The 15118-nt window shown below is 41.3% G+C and overlaps 1 protein-coding gene across 1 annotated transcript in view; it reads right to left on the bottom strand.

Moving 5' to 3' along the window:
* Window positions 1–6464: 6464 nt before the first annotated feature.
* Window positions 6465–15118, bottom strand: part of TRPC5 (transient receptor potential cation channel subfamily C member 5) — a 141447-nt gene continuing 132793 nt past the window's right edge. Inside the window, exons 7-10 of the mRNA XM_026478848.3 lie at window positions 11722–11925; window positions 11436–11477; window positions 10341–10430; window positions 6465–7157 (exon numbers count right to left, since the gene is read on the bottom strand). Of these exons, the coding sequence (XP_026334633.2) occupies window positions 6465–7157; window positions 10341–10430; window positions 11436–11477; window positions 11722–11925 (1029 nt within the window). The remainder of the gene's footprint in view (window positions 7158–10340; window positions 10431–11435; window positions 11478–11721; window positions 11926–15118) is intronic.

Consider the following 15118-nt stretch of genomic DNA (forward strand, 5'->3'; position numbering starts at 1 on the left):
CACATACATTCCATCATGCTTATGAAAATATCAATCTCATTATTTCTTTAATCTCACTTGATATGTTTATTCCAAATTTATGAAGCTAAAAGATGACTCTGGATATAGAATCTAGCCTTCTATACTATCCTCCTCCAATGTTACCTTTTATTTCTCTTTGATGTAGAGTTTTGACAAATTCATTTTATTTCTTAGATAAAATTTGGAGAGGTCAATCCCAGTAACTGGTCAAATGTGCATATTTATAAAAGCTAATCGACAATATTGCACAATTTAAAATGTAACCTTCCTATGAGTCTGATGTGTTGAACTTAGCAATATAGTGACCACAAGGTGAGAACTTACTATGATCTGAAATTCAAACTAAATTTGACCTGACATTTGAGAAATGATTTTGTTCAGAGCTAGTTTTCATATACTGTTGCACTTCTGGATTTTTTTGAGTGAGAAAGTAGTGATGTTAATGTTTTAATTCAGGAACTACACTTTTTTATATTGGGGAAGTCATTCTCAATGTGGTCATCTAAAGGTTCGACAATTTGGTGGTTTAGCCCAATGTTTTAAAGCACGTGTCCATACTTGTTCTTTGCAAGCTTTTCCATCTGTTACAAGCTTTTCTATCTCTCACTATACCACCACCATCTAAGTACCTCAGGCACTCCCTGTAGAAGTTTAAAGCCTCTTGTTTGTCTTGTCTACCAAGGGTCAGTTTTAGGGTTTATAAGACCAGAGAACTGTCAAGAGGGTTTCTAAGTTGCAAGGCAGTTGGTGGCAATGAGTATTTTGGGGATGTGTTGAACTTTGTGAAAAAAGGCATAGAATGGCCAAGCCCAGCTCAACTGTACTTGCAAATGGTTGGCCACCTTAGGCTAAAATAAAAGGCACACTGCCACCTACCTGTTCAAGTGCCACCAAGGATGCCTCGGTATGTGCGTGTGCCTGTGTTGAGGTGCAGCTCCTGGGATGTTAGGTCCCCTGAAACCTGCTCATAGATGAAGTTGGATGGCAAAATAAGCTGCAAATTGGTGAAAATGACCTTCACACTGCAGGCCCTTCTTACCTACTTCTTCATTTAGTCTTTTTCGGTTCTATCAAGCCATTTGGAGAGTTGTAAAAAAGGCTTTTCCTTTTGAGGGTGAAGAATAAGGGTAGGGTAGGTGTGTGTTACAGTTACGGATTTATGAAGGTTGACGACTAGGATGGTGGAAAGTGATGGGCTCTTCCCATTTACTACAAAAATTGCCTTTCATTGTGTAGTAACAGGAAGTTCCTACACAGCTTTACCACTTTTCATTCCAGATAAGAAAGCTAGCTTTGGCATAAGGGCATTCTGCTTAATTTTATATTAGACATTATCATTCTTAATACGTGCATGTCTCTCAAGTACACAAGCACTGATGGTATATCCGAAAAATGAAAGAGTACAACTCAAGTCCAATAAACTAACAAGTACAAGATACAAGTCTACTCTAGAGTAGGAATAAAACAAATACGGAGCTTAAAAATGCTAGAGCAGCCTGGCCTGCAGCCTGTATCGTCCCAAGCAGTTCCCTCCTTTGTTTCTTACTGAACATTTCATTTTCTAAAAATAAAGCTCTCAAAACCGCCTACCAGAATCATCATCTCTGGACCCCATGCAGCCTATAGGTGGATATCCTAGGCCACGTATCAGCATATGAATAGTAATACCTCAAGTATGCAATAAATCCAAAGTATGCAGATTTCATTTAATTCACAAAATGCATATTTTTATTTTTGCAGGTAGATTCTTCTGACCTAAATGCTTTATTTTTTCTTCAAGCCAGAAACCCGAAATTCTGAGAGCTTTCAATATTAACAATTGTGCTACAGCAGATACTGTCATGGCAATTTATTTTAGAAATTCCTCACCATATCTCAGAAATTTCTTTCCATTGAAGTTATTCCTCTTCCCCCTCCCTTTGAAATGATCAAATAATTACCAAAAAAGATGAAGGGCCAAGGCCAGAATGATCAAATACTATTAAGTTTCATTGTGTGCATCTGCGTGTATATGTAACACAGATAAGGTTCTCACTTTTACAAACATCCGCCTAAAAGCAGCGCAAGCCAAAACTCACATCTGTTGGATACAAAGATGGAAAAGATCACTGGAAATCCAGTAGAAATAGCACTTCTCTTTACTAAAGTAATGTTCACATTGAATTGTGGTACTCAGTTCCCAGTGGCTAATCCTTCACCAACAAAGTGAACATTTGGAACAATTATCTAGACAAAGCAAGCCAGAGAAACAATCTAAAATGCCCACAGATTTTAGGCAAAGCCACAAGGGTTAGAGGAAGCTGACAGGTAGGTATGAAGAAGTTATTTAAATGATCTGAACAATCACATCAACTTACGTTGGCTATGTCTATACAAGCAGTCTGTTAGCACTGTTTTGAAAACTTGATTACCAGAGTAATATGGTCCGTTTTTCTTATGTACTTTTAAACAGGAAAGAATGTCTGCCTAACTTCAAGTACTTTTTATCTGATGGTTTAATAAACCAAGCAAGCTCTGGTCCACTTAAACTGTTAGTCAAAACACCACTTGGGTTTCATTTACAAGGCCTAAATAGGAACATCAAATGGTCATTGGTATTTTCTGGCTAAGGTATCAGCTCATATTTTTCACTGAAATTCAATGAAATTTACAGGAGAACTTTTGTACTGCCATAACAACTATAAAGTTCTTATTGAAAAAGTATTTGTTTATTATTCAAGTCACTCAAAAGGTAGAGGCCCTAGGTTTTTTTTTTTTTCCAGTTCTTTAATCAAGTTGCAGGCAAATGTTTAGATGTTTTGGGCTTAGCTGAAATAGCCTAAATTAAGTCAGAGTAGAATAAAAAATGACTATGGGAGGCAGAAAGAAATCTGCAATATTCTGATGTAAGTGCACAGAAATATAACTTGGAGCATTTATACCCCTGTAAAATTTGGCATCTTCCAAAAAGGATGACTTTGAATTTGAAATCTTTCCTCTGTCTTTGTACTCCACTGGACTTAAAGTTGGAAGTAGAAGAGATTCTTCAACAGTGGTCATTTTCTAATATAATTCAGACATTTTCTTGCAAGATCTATACCCTTACTAATTATCAGGGACACTCTGATGGAATTATGGTAGAATCAAACAAATGAATATAGGGGTCTAGAAGTGACAAGAAAGCCAACTATAATGGAGGTAAACCGTGGTATAGATATTTGGACAAGGAGTAAATGATTCTTATACCATGTATTATATTTGACTTCGGAGTACATTTTTCACTATACATTTGAATATGTCAGTCTGAAATTTGGGGGCAAATGAACAAAAATATATGTATAGTGGCCATTCCATTTTCACATCTATGTATACCATATCATATATATGCTTAATAATAAATGCCTTGCTTCTATGATTTTGTAGATTTGGATTTATTGGCTGGCTCTGTGACCTTGAACAAGTCATTCTTCTATGGGCTTTTTTTTCTGTTTGTAAAATAAGAGATTGGAATGGAGGTCGGGATAGATAGAGTGGATTCTCTCTAAGGTACTCTCTTAGCTCCAGTTTTCTCTGTTTATAAATTCACTCTCACATCAGCTTACACCTTCTCTGGAGTCAGATGACATTCAAGCACTGTATTTGAAATACCTTTCTTATCTTTTTAAAAATTTTATTTTATTTTTTAATCAGAGAAAGAGTGAGTACAAGCAGGGGGAGTGGCAGGCAGAGGGAGAAGCAGGCTCCCCGCTGAGCAAGGAGCCTGATGTGGGGCTCTATCCCAGGACCTTAGGATCATGACCTGAGCCGAAGGCAGATGCTTAACTGGCTGAGCCACCCCAGGCATCCCTGAAATACCTTTCTTGACAGTAGCTGGTCCAGAGGGTCTATAGAGGTCCAGAGGTGAACACAAATCTCTTCTCCTTCCTACTTTCTATGTTAAGAGTTCTTACTTTTCTGAGTTAGAGTGAATAAAAATGTTGATGTCACCAATACGGAAGTTACGGCAATAGCTGTCCAGCTTTAACAGCTCACTGGCCTCAATCCCCATCATAACCAGGTCTCAAGATAGCTAGTGCAGTTGTAAGCCCAAGTCATCAAGACAATAACCCTGAGAAGATCTGAAAAGGAATATACTGCCCATGAAATATGACACTGGTTTCTTTTAGTAGTCGAGATTGGCTGCTGTCATTTGTACATATTCTCTCCTCAGAATGTAACTGAGAGAAGACTATTTTGGAGCATGGCTTTAGGGCTACCCTTGTTTTCTGACAAATTGATACAGTGACTGCCAAAACAATTATACCTAGGTTATCACAAGTACATGTATTTGTGAGAAAGAGGTATCTTTTTCTTTTGATGAAACAGGGCCATGTATTGGTTTTTAGTGCCATCAGTATGAATTAGGAATGTAGCCCGGGTGCTATTTATTATCGAAAGTAAAATTGACAATTGGAAAAGTCTGTAAATTTAGACATTACAAATCTGTAAATTTAGAAACCTTCCTTCTGGAAAATCACCTGTTATTGATGTCAAGGTCACTTATGATAGTCCCACTTAGGGAAGCAGGAGAGAGAGAAGTTGGAGTTGAGTAAATAACCACTTCAGATATGGTTAAAGAATTATTTGGGGGACAATGTCTTATCAAATGGGTCTTGATGCAGCTTGTTCTCTTGATCACTTTTCCTTGGATCTGAGCTTTATTCAACACCTCCTCAGATTCCCCCCCTCCCACCAATTTGTCTCTTCATGTGGAATGTTTTGACCATCAGTCACCAAAGCTAGGCCTGGAAGTGGGAATCAATTCAAATAACCCAGAAACTACAGTGTCGCAAGCTATTTTGGAGGCATATATGCATTCTTTGAAAATGCTTCATTTTACTTACTTGTACCAGAAAGTACACACATGAATTTAGATGAATTTCTATTATTGTTGACATTTACAAGAACAGAACAACACCTAACTTTCTTACTTAGCTACGCACTATTAACTTACTCTCTAGGACCCACACCTAAGGCTGTTCGGGTCATATGTTAGAGTGTGATTTGGGGACAACTCTGTGCTAATGTTGGTAAAAAATAATAAAACAAAAAACCACGAAAACCAAAGCCAAAAAAAAAAAAACCCCAACCCCACCCTTGGTGAGCAGGTTATCACTCAGTGGTTATTGGGTCAACGTGATGAACATATGCGTTATAGACTTCATTTTTTTTAACCTGCACATTCAGATTTTGATGAGGTAACTCAAGCTGTGGAAAAGAATTTGTATGTATAAATTCAGCTTTCTTTGAAGACAGAATTTGGATCACATTTACAGTTTCATGAAGTCACTAGGGTTATGTTATGTATCTAACATAAGTTGACGCATGCAATTCCACTGCCTGCAATGAATATTAAAACTGCAACCTGAATCAGGTTATCTAGACCTAAAATTGTTTTTTCATCAGAATGCAATTAATTAAAATGAAGGTGCTCTTTTCGGATTTCGACACCTCAGCAAGATGTTATTTTTCTGATAAAAAAATATTTTCAAACCCAGACTTTCGCCTTAGAAATGCTTTTGACAGCAATGATGATTAAAACTATAAATGTACCAGCTAATTATTTTTCTTGCCGATGTATGAGATGTAGCGACTACTGGTTAGAGCGCAGTAGAAGTTCTTAAAAACACATGTCCTAAATACTAATTTCGATACTATCACATTTTGACAGGTAGTAAGTCAACTGAAACACACAAACACAGGAAAGGAATTCACTAACTTATTAGATAGGACACGTACTACATGGTAAATATTCACTGGCACACACTGGGGAAACTAACACATCTTTTTGAAACAAAACACTCAACAGCCCCCACGATAAGGAGAAGTTGTGTTTAAAAACAAAAACAAGAAGACCAGTTCTACCTAGAAAACACAAACTGACAATTCTTTGGAGTCTGTTCTCAGTCTCCCTGTGATGCTGTTCATTGAACTGGAATGGGCGACAGAGATAGGCAGGTTGGCTTGCCTCATCTGATAGCTGGTGGGGACTGCTGAGCACCTCCCTCAGCCCCGTGGGGGAAACGGCGTGAGATCCTGAGGAAGGTCGGGAATCTGCGGGGCAGCAACAGTAGCAAAGTGGCACCTGGAGCTTCAAGGAAGCAAGGGTAAGAAAAGCAAAGCGAAAGGGTAAAGCACCCGACTGCACCTCTGCTGATTCGGGGCAAACACCCCTGCAGTTGGTTGTGAGATGGACTTCGTGTTAATAGGCATAAAAAGGCAAATAATAGCAGTAATGATAATCATACTAACAAGAACAAAAAAATGGAAAATGTGGCTATAAAAGACAGTGAAAATACTAGGAGTTTCACTCTCCTTTCTGGTGGGGGGGTGGGCAAAGAGGGAATCAGATTCTACGTCACCTCTAAGAGCAAGGAAATTACAAATTTTCTCTTGTGTTTCAGAACAGGGGATGGGGGCTTGGCTTAGAGCCGCGTTGTAACTTGTTCTTCCTGTCCATCACCCCATTTGTGCATGAGCAGGTCGCAGGCCTCTCCCCACGTTTCAAATACGTCCTCTGAGGAGTCTAAAAGTTTAGAATTTGAGGAGCAGATGCTGGATGCACAGCGAAGAGAGCTAGCACAGGCTAGGGGGCATTCACTGCTCTCAGCCCCGCCCCGGACTTCACCTAATTCTACCTCACTGAGGTTAATTTCACTTTGAGAACAGGCCCCCGCTTTCCCTTTCTCCATCTGAGAATATCTGATGTCCTGCCACATATAGTGCTGCTGAGCAATGCCATCCGAAATGGTGTACATTGGCTCTGAACTGGGTTCGGACTTATGACCGTTAAACTTGGAGAACAGGAGACCGAGTTTCTTGAGAGAAGGACCCATGAAGGACCGTTTGCTTGATGACTCAGCTTTTGACTTCCCTTGGGCACTCCCAGCTCTCGGCATGGTTCTGATGAGAGGTGGCCCATGGCAGGCCTTTTTCTTGCAGCCTAAGTTGAAAGAGACACTCTTGGATTTCGCCCGAGCCCCGCCGCTGCCATCATTGGTATCATCCCTCTGAAAGAATTCAGTGCTGCTCGTGGAAAAGCTTCTCCTTGAGTGTTTCCTATTTCCTAAGAGGTCAAGTACTTCATATCGAAAGCTGGAGATGTCCTGCTTTAATTCCTAGGGCAAGAGAGAAGACACGTTACATTGAGAAGCTTGGTCTTTAGTTCAAGGTAGGCTTGTTGGGTGTCCTTCGGAATGTTCCAGGTTTTGCCTAATGGCAAATCACAAAGTACCCAGACTACCAGCAAAATCTCACATTATGCCAGCACAAGAAAAACATATAATTCTGTGGGCAGGGCTAGCCATTGGAAAAATTGGGCAATTTGTAAAGTTGATTTCAGATGGCGCTTATCAGGAGGACACCAACAGATCTGTCCCTGCCAAAGCGCTAAGCAGCAACTGAGGTACTAGCTCTCATAGGCATATCTGCATACAGAAAGACTATGGAAGATGAAAAGCTTTAGGACCCTAAGAAATAAAAGTAGGGAAGTGGAACATGTCAGGTTAGAGACTGCTCTTTGAGGACAGGGAGCCCTGTCCACTCAAGACCTCAGGAAATGTTGTCTTCTTTTTTTTAAGATTTTATTTATTTGTCAGAGAGAGGGAGCACAAGCAGGGGGAGCAGCAGGCAGAGAGAGAAGCAGGCTCGATCCCAGGACCCTGAGCTGAAGGCAGACGCTTAACTGACTGAGCCACCCAGGCGTCCCCAGGAAATGTCTTCTATGTCTAACTGGCTGCCTAGATGCTAGATTGCTTCTTTAAAAACCACCTTTTAAAAGCTTAAGTTGAGTCCTATTGCTCCCCTGCTCAAAACTCTTTAGTAACTTGTCACTGACCTCGGGTAAAAGTAGAAATGCCATTCCAAGGACTACAAGGTCTTTCAAGGCCCCGTGTCAGCTCTTCCTACTCTTTCCTCTGGCTCTCTACTGTCCACCTGCATGGACCTATTCTCTCTTGCCTCTGGGCCTTTGCCTGTGCTGTTCTGTCTGTTTAGAATACTCTTCTCTGCAACTCTCCTTTATCTGGCTCCTCCTGCAAGCCTCAGCTTAAACACAGCTTCTTCTGAAGAGCTGCCCTGACTCCCCAGACCCCAGTTGAGTGTCCTTCCTCTCTGTCTCCACAGCACCCTGTGTTTATCCTGTCAGAACACTCAGTCATCTGTCACCTTCTCTTGTTACTGTCTGTGTGTCACTCCGCGAGAGTAGGGGCTGGTGATATCTTGTTCATCACTGTACCCCAGCACCCAGTGGAATGCTTGGCACATAGCAGGCCCTCAATAGATGAGTTGTATCTATGGATTAGGATAATGGCCTTTTAAAAAAAGATTTATTTATTTATTTGAGGGAGAGAGAAAGAGAGACAGGGAGGCGGAGGGAGGGAAGTGAGGAGGGGCAGAGGGAAAGGGAGAGAGAAATCCAAGCAGACTCTGTGCTGAATGTGGAGACTGACGCATGACCCTGAGATCATGACCTGAGCCAAAACCAAGAGCTGGAGGCTCAACCAACTGAGCCATCCAGGCACCCTGGATAATGGCCTTTTTATGTTCCTCAGAAAATTTGTGTGGACACCTGGGTGGCTCAGTTGGTTAAGCATCTGCCTTCAGCTCAGGTCATGATCCTGGGGTCCTGGGATCGAGTCCCGCATCAGGCTCCTTTCTCATCGGGGAGTCTGCTTCTCCCTCTGCCTGCTCTGCCTGCCACTTCCCCTGTTTGTGCTCGCTCTCTCTCACAAATAAATAAATGAAATCTTTTTTAAAAAAGGCAAATATACATGTGTTCTAAGGTAGGGTTTCTCAATCACTTGACATGTTAGCTGGATAATCTTGGTTGTGGGGGGTGGTCTTGTGCATTGTAGGGTGTTTAGTAGCAATCTTGGTCTCCACCCACTAGATGCCACTAGCACACACGTCCAGTGTGACAACTACAAATGTCTCCAGACATGGCCAAATGTGCCCTAGGGAAAAAAATTGCCCCTGATTGAGAACCACTGTTTTAGGCTAATGCTAGTATTAGGAGAATTCTGATGTTTTGTGGTAAGGTTTGTTAAATCTTAGATTTAATAATGGATTAGTTGGTCTTTGTCTTATTATCTCTTAAGTAAAGAAGGCCTATACATTTGTAGGCATCTTCCTTTTGCTTTCTTGCCCCTCACCACACATCTTTGCCACAACACTTAAAGCCCTCAATTCCTACACTGGGAGACACCTAGAATATTAAAAGGATGCATAAGACAAATTTCTTTTGTTCATAAAGCTGATTGTGGTGACAGACATTGATGAAATCTCTCCATTGACTGGATGACAGACCATTCTTTTTTTCTTTTGAGAGAGAGCGAGAGTGAGAGAGAGAGAGAGTGCGCGCGCGCACACACACACACACACACACACGAGAGCAGGCAGGGGGAGGGCAGAGGGAGAGGGAGAAGCTGAAGCAGTCTCCATGCTGAGCATGTCTTCCTGGTATCGAGAATCCCAGAAATCAAATCAGAAAGTAGAATTTACAAGGCAGGAAACAGCAATTGCTGGAGAGGATGTGGAGAAAGGGGATCCCTCCTACATTGTTGGTGGGAATGCAAGTTGGTACAGCCACTCTGGAAAACAGTGTGGAGGTCCCTTAAAAAGTTAAAAATTGAGCTACCCTATGACCCAGCCATTGCAATACTGGGTATTTACCCCAAAGATACAGACGTAGTGAAGAGAAGGGCCATATGCACCCCAATGTTCATAGAGCATTGTCCACAATAGCTAAATCGTGGAAGGAGCCGAGATGCCCTTCAACAGATGACTGGATTAAGAAGTTGTGGTCCATATATACAATGGAATATTACTCAGCTATCAGAAAGAACGAGTTCTCAACATTTGCTGCAACATGGACGGCACTGGAGGAGATTATGCTAAGTGAAATAAGTCAAGCAGAGAAAGACAATTATCATATGGTTTCACTCATCTATGGAACATAAGAGATAGGAAGATCAGTAGGGGAAGAAAGGGATAAAGAAAGGGGGGTAATCAGAAGGGGGAATGAAGCGTGAGAGACTATGGACTCTGAGAAACAAACTGGGGGAATGGGATAGGCTGGTGATGGGTAGTAAGGAGGGTACGTATTGCATGGTGCACTGGGTGTTATACGCAACTAATGAATCATCGAACTTTACATCAGAAACCAGGGATGTACTGTTTGGTGACTAACATAATAAAAAAACATTAAAAAAAAAGAGTTGGATGCTTAACTGACTGAGCCACCCAGGTGCCCCCAATGACAATGTGAAATGAGAAATTATACTACTTCATGATTCGATTACCTTAAAATTTTCTTCTGTTAGTCCCTCGTTTGTTTTGGAATTTCTTATCATAGCAGCCACATATCTTTTGACTAAATTCCTGATGACTTCCTGGAAATTAAAAAAAAAAAAACATAAAGGGCATTCAGTTTTCTTCTCAGGCTCTCAGTAAAATAAGAAACACTGTCAAGAAATAAAACATGCTCCGACTGTCTTTGCAATAGGAAATCCTCCCGGGATCCAATCATTTTCCACAATAATCCAGTTAAGTCCATTGACTAAATGAAGAATGACTGTGTGTCCACATGTGGTGACAGAGTGGGTCAGCAAAATCAAATTCACCCAACAAGAAACACTTCTGCCCACAAAGAAGGCAAACACAGATTCACATTTATAGAATAATGAGAGTGGAATAATCCTTGGATGGTCATGGCCAGTGCCTTTCCTTTCAGGTTGGATTACACTTTAACCCTCCTAGTAAGATGAGAGTTGTTCTTCCCTCTTTCTTTGGTGTCACGAAGTCATTCTTTGGTGTCACGAAGTCTGCTGATTTCGATGTCTGCTAATTATATAATCCAAATATTTTTCTTAAAGTCAATGTACACTTCTCTTTTACAGGGATCCCTCTTTTTAAAAAAGATTTTATTTATTTATTTTAGAGAGGGGGGAGGGGCAGAGGGAGAGGGACAAAGAGATTCCTAAGCAGGCACCACCCCACTGAGTGCAGAGCCTGGCGTGGGGCTCGATCCCACGACCCTGAGATCATGACCTGAGTCGGAATCAAGAATCAGAAGGCCAACTGACTGAGCCACCCAGGCACCTCAGGATGGCCTCTTTTTACTTAGCCTCCTGGGAATGGCACACACGTGGTCACTCTACATTGTATCAGTAATGGTGATGATGGTAGGTACCACTAAACGTGCCTGGACATACACGCACAACATGATCATGCATACGTTGCTCACCACTCGATTCTCACAACAACCCTGTGAGTTAAGTTATATCACCCTCATTTAACAGATGAGGAAACCAAGGCTCAGCAAGGTTAAGTGACTTGTCCAAGGTCACACCAACTGACCAAGAACGATTTTGCTTAGTCCCTGGGATGAGCTTTACCTGATAATGTTGATTCTGTATCAGACTGTCAGCGTGGCGTTCCTGTAATTGAAAATGGAGAAAGAGCTCACATCAGTGGTCTCCCGGCAACCCATCCACTCGAATATATTTCTAAATATTAGGGCTGGGGAATAACACAGGAGCTCCTGTCTGACAAACCCCCATGCCTCTGTAGGTTGGAGTGATTTTATGCTGTTTAATACAGGGACTGTCATGAAGGATAGGGCAGGGGGGAAGATAGAAAACAATTTTGTTTAAAAAGAAATGGAATTTTAAAAAGCCTTACTGTAAAGCTTCTCAAGTTGTGCCTTCTCCGTCTGCCATCAGGGTCTCTTTTGGGGCAGAAGGTGTTGTTGAACCAGTTGCCAAGGTAAAGAAATGACTTGGGACTGGGGATGATGTTGAAAGGAGGTGGCAAGGTGCCACCTTCATCAAAGTAACTCATCCAGAGCTTTGTCCTTGCAAACTTCCACTCAATATCGGCATGATCCTGTGAAAGGGAGAAGTTCAAGAATTTGGAATTGGAAACTGCAAAATGCACCCATGACTCATTCTAAAAGTTTGGCTTGCTTCTGTGGAGGGCAATCTGTCAGTAGGTATAAAAATTCAAATTACACATACCCCAGGACCCGGTAATCCTACTTTTAGAGATTTATCTGATCATTATACTTGCAAAAAGATGTATCCACAGGGTCGTTCACTGTAGCACTGTAGCTTGTCATAGCGAAACAACTGGCAACGACCTAAATATCCAACAGTGGGAGCCTGCTTAAGTAAATGATGTTATGTCCACAAAATGGCTTGCAGTATAGCTATTACAAATATAGATCTGTCACCATTTTATATATAGAACATATATATGTGTATATGTGCTTATCCATACATCTGTAAGAGCTCCAAGACCTGGAAGTGAAAAAAGCAACATAAAGTGTACCGTGATGCCATTTATGCACCTGAAGAACCCTTTAAATGACATCCTTACATGTTCCAGACAGAACAGTCCCACCACCTTCCCCAAATTCCCTAGTGTTGCCCCTTTGTAATCAATCTCTCCCCAACCCCTAGCCCCTGGCAACCACTGCTTCATTCTCCAATGCTTTTTTTAAAGAAGATTTTTATTTATTTATTTGACACAGAGAGAGAGAACACAAGCAGGGGGAGCAGTAGGCAGAGGGAGGGGGAGAAGCAGGCTCCCCGCTGAGTAGGGAGCCCGATACGGGCTCAATCCCAGGACCCTAGGGATCACAACCGCAGCCGAAGGCAGACGCTTAACCAACTGAGCCACCCAGGTGCCCCTCCATTCTCCATCGCTTTAGTTTGCCTCTTCCAAGATACCAGATAGATGGTATCATACAGTAGATAGCCTTTTTGAGACTGGCTTTGAGATTCATCCATGTTCCATTTTAGTGCTGAGTGGTTTTCCATTATATGGATGTACTGTTATATGGATGAAGTTTGTTCATTCACTTCTTGAAGAACATTTGGGTGTTTCTAGTTTCAGCAATTATGACTAAAGCTGCTCTGAACATACATGTACAAGGTTTTTGTTGAACCTAAATTTAACCTCTCTAGCTTAACTAGCTAGGGTGTTCTTGTTGAGTCATGTGCGAAGTGTACGTTTAACTTTATAATGAACTGCCAAACTGTCTTCCTGAGTGGCTGTGTGGTTTTGCATTCCCACCGCTTGCTCTGTAACTTCCTTAGCATTCGCCAGGTTTTAATTTTTTTAATCAAGTTTTTGTTTTAATTCCAGTTAGATAACACGCAGTGTTATATTAGTTTCAGGTGTACGATGCAGTGATTCAACATTACCATACATGACTCAGTGCCATATGTCAGGTTTTTAAAGTTTAGCCATTCTGACAGAGAAGTAGTTGGAGCTCATTATGATTTTAAGATGCATTTCCCAAATAGCTACTGATGTTGAGCATCTTTTCAGATGCATGATATCTCTATATCCTCTGTGGTGAGGTGTCTGTTCAGATCCTTTGCCCATTTCTAGTATGTTGTTTTCTTACAGGTGAACTTTGATAGTTTTTTTATATATATAGGCATATCTCGGAGATATCATGGTCTCAGTTCCAGACCATCACAATAAAGCAAATATCGCATAAAGCAAATATCGCATAAAGCAAGTCAAATGAATTTTTGGTTTTGTAGTGCATATAAAAGGTACGTTTACATTATACTGTCATCTGTTGAGTGTGCAATAGCAGTATGTTCAAACAACAATGTGCGTACTTTAATTAGAAAGTACTTTAAAGATTTATTTTAGAGAGAGCGAGCGAGCGTGGGGCGAGGGGCAGAGGGAGAAGGAGAGAGAGAATTCTTAAGCAGACTCCCCGCTGAACATGGAGCCTGATGTGGGGCTTGATCCCAGGACACTGAGATCATGACCTAAGCTGAAATCAAGACCTGGGTGCTTAACCGACTAAGCCACCCAGCCTCCCCAATTAGAAAGTACTTTATTGCCAAAAAATGGTAACCATCATCTGAGCTTTCAGCAAGTCATAGTCACTGATCACAGATCACCATAACAAATAGAATAATGATGAATACGTTTGAAATATTGCAAGAATTACCAAAATGCGAGACAGAGACAAAAGGTGAGCAAATGCTGTTGGAAAAAGCATTTTCCAACATGCCAGTGGACTTGCTCAATGTAGGGTTGCCACAAACCTTCAATTTGTAAAAAACATCATAGTGTCTGTGAAGCACAATAAAAGGGAGTATGCCTGGGGCACCTGGGTGGCTCAGTTGGTTAAGCCTTTGGGTCCTGGGATTGAGTCCTGCATCAGGCTGCCTGCTCAGCAGAGAGCCTGCTTCTCCCTCTCCCTCTGCTGCTCCCCCTGCTTGTGCTCTCTCTCTCTTTCCGATGCAGGGCTCAATCCCAGGACCCTGGGATCATGACCTGAGCCGAAAGCAAGACACTTAACAGACTGAGCCACCCAGGTGCCCAGCCATTTAATTTTTAAATACATGGTTATGAGTCACAAATCACTATGGTCTTCAGATTTCATTGAATACATTTAAATGAGTGATCAGATAGTTTTATTTTAAATGTCAATATTTACCTTATTCTAGAAATTACATCATTTGCCATGGTTTAAACTCTTAGCATGACATATCTAGATGTCAACCTGAAAACATATAAAAGTATATATAGGTTTTTTTCTCCCTCCAAATTCATTAGAGTATGCTGGAAAAGCACTTGAATGCCCTTGATGAGACCCAGGACTAAGACCGCTTCAATATAAAAATTGCATACACACGCACATATATATATGCACACAATTATTGGCATAGTAACTATCACTGCCCTGAAATCCTGCCTTCAGAGACAATGGTGCTGTAGGCAAGCTGGCATGCAGAGGAGGATGGGGGTTCTTTCCACTACATTTCTGAGTGCGTAACACCAGAAACAAACCTTGAATCTTCATTTTACCCTTTGATGGCCCCAAACAGCCAGTCTTTCATCTGAGGAATGTCACTCACTGTCCCTAGTCCATTTAGATGGAGGATATGATTGTGGCTAAGCATTTTGAAAATAGCTCAAGGACCCCCACTGCTACCATTTACTGCCCCTAGTACTCAGGTGAGCTCAGGTTGGGAATTTCTATGTACTAATTTAGCAGAGAGGTTACTGCAAATTACTGTCTCAACAGTGCTCTTCCATTCATTTA

Source organism: Ursus arctos, chromosome X (genome assembly GCF_023065955.2).
Source record: "Ursus arctos isolate Adak ecotype North America chromosome X, UrsArc2.0, whole genome shotgun sequence".
NCBI lineage: Eukaryota > Metazoa > Chordata > Mammalia > Carnivora > Ursidae > Ursus > Ursus arctos.